At 46.6% G+C, this 9,292-nt stretch overlaps 1 protein-coding gene across 1 annotated transcript in view; it reads right to left on the bottom strand.

The window, feature by feature from the left end:
- LOC115197990 (plexin-A4) overlaps positions 1-6,444 on the bottom strand; it is a 255,585-nt gene extending 249,141 nt beyond the window's left edge. Inside the window, exon 1 of the mRNA XM_029759647.1 lies at positions 6,400-6,444. Within this exon, the coding sequence (XP_029615507.1) occupies positions 6,400-6,444 (45 nt within the window). The remainder of the gene's footprint in view (positions 1-6,399) is intronic.
- Between the last annotated feature and the right edge of the window lie 2,848 nt (positions 6,445-9,292).

The following is a 9,292-nucleotide window of genomic DNA, read 5'->3' as shown; positions in this document are numbered from 1 at the left end:
GACCCAACATGGCTCTCAGATGGACTTCGACCCCGCAGGGGGATTTGATAACATTTTTTTCTTATTTTTACAAAAAGCAATCTTGTTTTGGTCGTCGCAAAAACCCTCTCAATCGCCACCAGCCGAGGTAAACCCGGCCGCTCTTCTCCCCCAGAATGACTTAGTGGGCTCACTCAGACCCTTGTTACTTTCTTTACTTCAGACGGATGTGGGAGAATATGTGTTTGCTGGGCTGTATCCATTCCAAATGGCACCCAATACTTCTGACCAGAGCCCAATGGTCCCATTTGAGACCCAAACCTTCTGTGTTCCCAACAAGGAAGAAATACAGAGATAACACAGTGTAGCCTGACTATGCTAGGCTATTACTAAAGGCTGTCTTTCTCAAACAGCCATGAAACTATTGGAATCACTCTTCCTCTTTCCCCCTTCCTCTCTCTGTTCCTTTTCATGTTTGGCAAAAATGTTTCTCTGCTTTCTCCTTCATCGCCTCCTTCCTTTCCACCAGCCTTGCTTCATTTCTTTCCATCTATACAGAACAGAAATATAAAGACAACATGGAAAGAGTTGGTCCAATGTTTCATGAGCTGAAATAAAAGGTCCCAGAAGTGATCCGTACCTACAAAAAGCATATTTCTCTAAAATGTTCTGCATAAATTAGTTTACATCCCTATTAGTGAGCATTTCTCCTTTGCCAAGATAATCCATCCACCTGACAGGTGCTGGGGACAATGTGCAGTTTTGTCACACAACATAATGCCACAGATGTCTCAGGTTTTGAGCGAGAGTACAATTGGCATGCTGGCTGCAGGAATGTCCACCAGAGTTGTTGCCAGATAATTGAATGTTCACCATAAGCAGCCTCCAATGTTGTTTTCGAGAATTTGGCAGTACGTCGCACCAACCTCACAACCACCATAACCACGCCAGCCCAGGACCTCCACATCCGGCTTCTTCAGCTGCAGAATCGTCTGAGACCATCCACCTGGACAGCTAATGAAACTGAGTATTTCTGTCTGTAATAAAGCCCTTTGTGAGGTCTATGCCCTCCCAGAAGCACCCATGGCTGCGCCCCTGCCCAGTCATGTGAAATCCATAGATTAGGGCCTAATTTATTTATTTTAATTGACAGATTTTCTTATATGAACTGTAACTCAGTAAAATATTTTAAATTGTTGCATGTTGCATTTATAATTTTGTTCAGTATGTTTTCAGTGTTCATTCCAAAAAAAATTCTTGATATCTGGTGTTTCTTCGGCTCCTGGAAAGGGAGGTCAAAGAACCCGGCTCTCTCAACACACTCCTTTCTTCTCTCCACCCCCCTCCTTTCGCCCTCTCTCCATCCCCCATCCCTCGGTCTGTCTCATTACGGTGGCAGCAGGGTAGAGGGGACAGGTGGGCGGTGCAGGAATTCTCAAATGAAGATAATTTATGTGGAGACAAAATACCCGCGCCAGTGAAACAAACCTATTTCCACTCACCTCCTTTTCAGTGTGGAAAAACCAATTATTTTTGCCCTCGCTCTTCATTATTTTCTATTTTCTCCCACATGCCGGGATAAGGGCTCCTACTGATGGCAGGGATAAGGGCTCCTACTGATGGCAGGGATAAGGGCTCCTACAGATGGCAGGGATAAGGGCTCCTACTGATGGCAGGGATAAGGGCTCCTACAGATGGCAGGGATAAGGGCTCCTACAGATGGCAGGGATAAGGGCTCCTACAGATGGCAGGGATAAGGGCTCCTACTGATGGCAGGGATAAGGGCTCCTACAGATGGCAGGGATAAGGGCTCCTACAGATGGCAGGGATAAGGGCTCCTACAGATGGCAGGGATAAGGGCTCCTACTGATGGCAGGGATAAGGGCTCCTACAGATGGCAGGGATAAGGGCTCCTACAGATGGCAGGGATAAGGGCTCCTACTGATGGCAGGGATAAGGGCTCCTACAGATGGCAGGGATAAGGGCTCCTACAGATGGCAGGGATAAGGGCTCCTACTGATGGCAGGGATAAGGGCTCCTACAGATGGCAGGGATAAGGGCTCCTACAGATGGCAGGGATAAGGGCTCCTACAGATGGCAGGGATAAGGGCTCCTTCTGATGGCAGGGATAAGGGCTCCTACAGATGGCAGGGATAAGGGCTCCTTCTGATGGCAGAGAGAAGGGCTCCTACAGATGGCAGGGATAAGGGCTCCTTCTGATGGCAGGGATAAGGGCTCCTACAGATGGCAGGGATAAGGGCTCCTACAGATGGCAGGGATAAGGGCTCCTTCTGATGGCAGAGATAAGGGCTCCTACAGATGGCAGGGATAAGGGCTCCTACTGATGGCAGGGATAAGGGCTCCTACTGATGGCAGGGATAAGGGCTCCTACTGCTGGCAGGGATAAGGGCTCCTACAGATGGCAGGGATAAGGGCTCCTACAGATGGCAGGGATAAGGGCTCCTACAGATGGCAGGGATAAGGGCTCCTACTGATGGCAGAGATAAGGGCTCCTACAGATGGCAGGGATAAGGGCTCCTACTGATGGCAGGGATAAGGGCTCCTACTGATGGCAGGGATAAGGGCTCCTACTGATGGCAGGGATAAGGGCTCCTACAGATGGCAGGGATAAGGGCTCTTACAGATGGCAGGGATAAGGGCTCCTACAGATGGCAGGGATAAGGGCTCATACAGATGGCAGGGATAAGGGACTTGCGGAGGCGCAGAATAATTTGAGTGTCTACAGTATGCTACAGGACACAGCAGTGGTGGTGAAATACGGCAAGGTTTGTACCTGTTATATTCTGTGTTATCAGGGTTATTGTGTAAAAGCAACATTTGCTCTACAGGCCATTATAGACTCACTGTGGCCCCAATGGCTAAGACCAAATCATTCCAATGTGGGAAATCAGCCTGGCTTTCAGTACGCACAGCAACTCAGGCGACATTTTGTATTCATTCAGGAGAGTATGCCGGTAATGAAAAGCCATAAATACTACTCACTGCATATAATCATACTTGGTGGGTTATATATATTTTATTTAACCTTTATTTTACTAGTCAAGTCAGTTAAGAACTAATTCTTATTTTACATGACGGCCTACCCCAGCCAAACCCTCCCCTAACCTGGACAACGCTGGGCCACAAGATGGTGGACATATGGCAGGGCTAGAGGCCACTAGCTTTGATGTGAGGGGGAGAAACAGGAGGAAGGAGGAGGAAGAGGGAGAATGAGGAGAGCGAGACAGTAGTTACTCTCTCTGTCTCAACAGTGGGATGCAGCCTGGCAGTGCAGACTAGTACCACTGCATCTCTCAAACCTTCTCCATCTCGCTAGCCGTTACTTTATTTGTGCCACAGATAACAGCAGAAATACCAGTTAAATATCAGTTGTCCACTGCATTGAATCAAGTCATCAAGTGAGTGAGTGTGTGCGCGCAGCTATCGCTCAGCTCCGGTGAGTTACAGGAAGCCTTTTGTTCCTGTGTGATACCGGTCAGGCAAATCGGCCTTTCTGATTGGCCCACGCCCGACTCCTACACCTGTCCGTCAGCAGCCTGTCCAACCAGAGAGCTCGGAACTCTCAGACTTCACAAAGATGTCTGAGCCTGATAGGGACCCTTAGATCACCTTTACCTGCAGGGACACTGACAAACATCTCTTCTGTCACTAAAGTCTATGAGACCACTATCTATGAGACTATATGGGATCTATCACAAGAAGCCATGTAAGAGGACACCAGCTGTAGGGCAGCTGAGATCAGTCTCCCACTGCTTCTATGAGATGAACTTTGTTTCAATGTGTCTGCTGGTCCTCACTGTTTCTCTCCACCCCCCTCCCCTCTCTCGCTGTCTCTCTCTATCAATTTCAATTTCAATAAGGGATTTATTGCCATCGGAAACAAATATGTACATTGCCAAAGCAAGTTAAGTAGATAATAATCAACAGTGAAATATGCAATAAATGAAACATTACACTCACAGAAGTTCTAAAAGAATAAAAACATGTCAAATGTTATATTGTGTCTATATACAGTGTTGTAACGATGCACAAATAGTTAAAGTACAAAAGGGAAAATAAATAAACATAAATATGGGTTGTATTTACAATGGTGTTTGTTCTTCACTGTTTGCCCTTTTCTTGTGGCAACAGGTCACAAATCTGGCTGATGTGATGGCACACTGTGGTATTTCACCCAATAGATATGGGAGTTTATCAAAATCGGGTTTGTTTTCAAATTCTTTGTGGATCTGTGTGGATCTGAGGGAAATATGTGTCTCTAATATGGTCATACATTTGACAGGAGGTTAGGAAGTGCAGCTCAGTTTCCATCTCTTTTTGTGGCCAGTGTGCACACACCCTGTCTTCTCTTGAGAGCCAGGTCTGCCTACGGCGGCCTTTCTCAATAGCAAGGCTATGCTCACTGAGTCTGTACATAGTCAAAGCTTTCCTTAAGTTTGGGTCAGTCACAGTGGTCAGGTTTTCTGCCACTGTGTGCTCTCTGTTTAGGGCCAAATAGCATTCTAGGGTGCTCAGTTTTTTTGTTCATTCTTCTCAATGTGTCAATTAATGATCTTTTAGTTCTCTCATGATTTGGTTGTGTCTATCTCTCTCTCCTCTATACTCTGTTTAGGTCAATACCTATTGTTAGTGGGCTCATCTAGACAAACAAAGCAGCCCATTGACTCCTAGTGTGTATTCACTGTATCCACACACACACACACACACACACACACACACACACACACACACACACACACACACACACACACACACACACACAACTTGATAATTTCCCAGGCCTGGCACCTTGGCCAGCAGAATGATTGTGGGGGGGACAGCTAGAACAACAAGGCTGCATAGTCAATTAAAACAACAATAAGACAAGACTGAGGTAGAATTTCCTCACACTCACAGTAAATACCGTGTGTGTGTGTGTGTGTGTGTGTATGTGTGTATGTGTGTATGTGTGTGTGTGTGTGTGTGTGTGTGTGTGTGTGTGTGTGTGTGTGTGTGTGTGTGTGTGTGTGTGTGTGTGTGTGTGTGTGTGTGTGTGTGTGTGTGTGTGTGTGTGCTACTAAAGGACTAATAGAAAGAGAAGAGGAGCTACAGAAGGAGGAAACCAAACTATCACAAAGTGAACGTCCTCATTGAGAAAGCGAGTGAAGTGAGAGAGAGGCCAGGCAGGAAAGAGGAGCAGTGTGTATCCTAGTCTCCTCAGTCAGGTGTGAATAATGCATGGACCAGCTCAGGGTCAGACGCTGTGTGTCAGAGACCAGGCCTCACCACAGCTCCTATTACCACACAGCCATCACATACCTGATACCTCCACACACACACATTCCCTATGGAGGACCAGCTCTGAGCAAACACAGTGAGATACACAGCACACACACACATTACACACACAGATCACTGAAGATGATTACACACAGTCTTCATGAATTACCAATGGCCATTCCCCTACAGCGTGTTTGTATGAGTGTGGGTGTGTGTGTCCTCGTGTGTGTGTGTGTGTGTGTGTGTGTGTGTGTGTGACAGTGTGTCTAAGATTCACAGCCGTCTTTTAATGTATGACTTTCCTATAAAACTTCCATAATTAATTGGGAAAGCACCTCACTCCTTCTACTCCTCAGAGATAAGCAGCCCCAACTACACCCGACGGCTACATGTAGCCTTCACCGACAAGCTTCTTTAATACCAGCCCCTCGTGGCGTGCCTGGACAGCCTCGGGTGTAGGTGCAAGCTGGTGGAGCTGATATTTGGCAGTCTCGGCCACGTAAACAGGCTTGCAGCGTGTGGCCTCCAGATTGTGGGCCTGCCAAAACCTATGGTAAAGCAGTTGGCTAGGTACTGCTCTGTTTCAGCTGTCCTCGGCAGCCTAGCTGTTTGGGAAAGGAGGTGCTTCCTGTCCCCTTGAGGGCCATGCATACAGGGACCTTAGAAATGTTTGGATCCTTTTTTAATGTAAATTGGATTGGTGAATTCAAATAATGTATTTAAAGTGTATGTGTGTGTGTGTGTGTGTGTGTGTGTGTGTGTGTGTAAACAGCTTCAGCTGCTCCTGCCCTGCGGGTTCTTTCTGTTTTCCGTCTCCTAAACTTCCACTCCTTTATTAAACACTGCATCACACTCTCTCCATTTACCTGCTTTTCATCAGGGTGGAAAAACAACCTGGTAGAGGAGAGAAAAGGGGGGAGAGAGGCAATAAGGGAAATGTCCAGCCCCTTTAGGACTGTGTGTCTCCTTCTCAAACAACAAGTCTAATAACTGTCTCTGTAATAGTAGCTACAGAGTGAGACAACGTTCCCATTGGGATAATGCTGGAAACAAAATACTTCCCTTTTATCTCCCCCTCTTTCCTCTACCTTTTCCCTCCAAAGTTCCTACCGGGAACACAAGGCATTAACCAAGACATGCCTTTCCATTTCCGTGGGCTACTGGCGCGGCGCTGTAATGCTTCATGTTGGAATTAAGTCTGACACTTCAGAATTGTACCATTAGAGCGTACGCCGCACTTAACACTCACAACGGATCTGAGTGGTCCGAGGCGCTCGCCAAATGCGTTCGGTTTAATAGATTTGAATAAATTACGCTTATTTCCAAAGCCGCCTGTGCTTTTAGTTTGTAATGCCATAGTGTCATTGTGATATTAACTTCATTTGTTAAAAATGTCCCTCCTCCCTTCCCTTCCCTCTGCTTCTACAAAATGGCCATTTTCATCATGGGGTCCAGTCTGCTATCGTAGCATCATCTTAAAGGTGGTCTATTTTCTTTTGAATGTGACTTCCACAGCTAAATAAAGGATCATTAAATATTGAAGATGTCAGTCAGATACTGGTACCATTCAGTCAATGGGCGGTCTTTCTAAAAATAGCCTGGTTTTGTCCAGGGAGGAGACATCACGCTCATAGTGTCTCCATGCTCCTGTATGTTTTGTGCATGTTAATGGTGGAAGACGCAGCATGGGGAAAATTACTTATTTCATAGATAAATGAATGTGTTTGTTTCAGGCTCAACTGTAATCTGTTATTCACCAAGGACTGGAAACGCACGCACGCACACACCCACACATACCCCCACGCATCTACCCACACACACACACACACACACACACACACACACACACACACACACACACACACACACACACACACACACACACACACACACATACACACACACACACACACACACACATACATACATACATACCCACACACACACACACAAACACTCTACTGCAGTCAATTCAAAGATCAATACTAATTTATTCAATGAATTTGACATACAGTACGTGTTAGCCAATTTATTCAAACAGGCCTTCACAAGAGCCTTTTCATTTATTCAATACTCTACTCCTCCACTCTCCCTCCCTCTCTTCCGACCCCAGAGTAGCAGTCTAGTGTGGAGAGATGGTGTGTTGTAGAGCCTGTTAGCTTTAAAAACAGAGAGTAACTCCTTGCAGAAGTGTTGGCAGATAGCAGCAGCGGCCTGTCACTCTCTCTCTCTCTCTCTCTCTCGCTCTCTCACTCTCTCGCACTCTCTCGCTCTCTCTCGCTCTCTCTCTCACTGCTCTCACTGCTCTCTCTTTCCCTCCCTCCCTCCCTCATGGACATAAGCTGTGATGCCCTGAATCAGGCCCCCTATAACTGAGCACGTCCCTGTGAGACCAACCCACTGGAAATAAAACTGACCACAGTATAACCTTATTTAACCTGACCAGACTGGCCAGCAGAGTCAGCCAGCCCTCACAGACTCATTAGACAGAAGGTGCAGAATACAACTGTCATAGAATTGGTTAGTTTGGTACATTTCCTCTCTCCTCCTTTTCTCTCCTCTACCAGGTTGTTTTTCCACCCTGATGAAAAGCAGGTAAATAGAGAGAGTGTGACGCAGTGTTTAATAAAGGAGTAGAAGTTTAGGAGACGGGAAACAGAAAGAACCCGCAGGGCAGGAGCAGCTGAGGCTGTTTACACACACACACACACACACACACACACACACACACACACACACACACACACACACACACACACACACACACGCACACGCACGCACACGCACACGCACACACACCTACCTACACACACACACACACACACACACACACACATTCCTACTCACATATATACACACGCAAGCACACACACACACACACACACACTCACACACACACAAAAATACTGTACAAAAAAAAATACTCACACACACACAGACACGTTTGTTTTACTACACTGTTAAAATGGAGTGCTTTGAAACATCAAAACTAGTGGCAACTGAGCTGCCACCAACTTGAAGGAGACATAACCTTAACTTTTCTGGAGTATTGAAACACATCATCGCTAACAGAAAGGGGTTCTGTTTAGTGTAGAATCAGACACCTTGCCAGGGACTGGGAGCAATAACATTTACATTTTACTCATTTAGCAGACGCTCTTATCCAGAGCAACTTACAGTAGTGAATGCATACATTTCATACATTTTTTTTCCCCGTACTGGTCCCCCGTGGGAATCGAACCCAGAACCCTGGCATTGCAAACACCATGCTCTACCAACTGAGCCGCACGGGAAAGGGTTTCTGTTTAGTGTAGAATCAGACACCTTGTCAGGGACTGGGAGCGCTAACAGAAAGGGTTCTGTTTAGTGTAGAATCAGACACCTTGCCAGGGACTGGGAGCGCTAACAGAAAGGGTTCTGTTTAGTGTAGAATCAGACACCTTGTCAGGGACTGGGAGCGCTAACAGAAAGGGGTTCTGTTTAGTGTAGAATCAGACACCTTGTCAGGGACTGGGAGCGCTAACAGAAAGGGTTCTGTTTAGTGTAGAATCAGACACCTTGTCAGGGACTGGGAGCGCTAACAGAAAGGGTTCTGTTTAGTGTAGAATCAGACACCTTGCCAGGGACTGGGAGCGCTAACAGAAAGGGTTCTGTTTAGTGTAGAATCAGACACCTTGCCAGGGACTGGGAGCGCTAACAGAAAGGGTTCTGTTTAGTGTAGAATCAGACACCTTGTCAGGGACTGGGAGCGCTAACAGAAAGGGTTCTGTTTAGTGTAGAATCAGACACCTTGTCAGGGACTGGGAGCGCTAACATTAAGGGTTCTGTTTAGTGTAGAATCAGACACCTTGCCAGGGACTGGGAGCGCTAACATTAAGGGTTCTGTTTAGTGTAGAATCAGACACCTTGCCAGGGACTGGGAGCGCTAACAGAAAGGGTTCTGTTTAGTGTAGAATCAGACACCTTGTCAGGGACTGGGAGCGCTAACAGAAAGGGTTCTGTTTAGTGTAGAATCAGACACCTTGTCAGGGAC

The sequence above is a fragment of the Salmo trutta genome, chromosome 8 (assembly GCF_901001165.1).
Source record: "Salmo trutta chromosome 8, fSalTru1.1, whole genome shotgun sequence".
Lineage (NCBI taxonomy): Eukaryota > Metazoa > Chordata > Actinopteri > Salmoniformes > Salmonidae > Salmo > Salmo trutta.
Note: the sequence above shows the minus strand (reverse complement) of the source record. Positions and strands in the feature narration are given on the sequence as shown.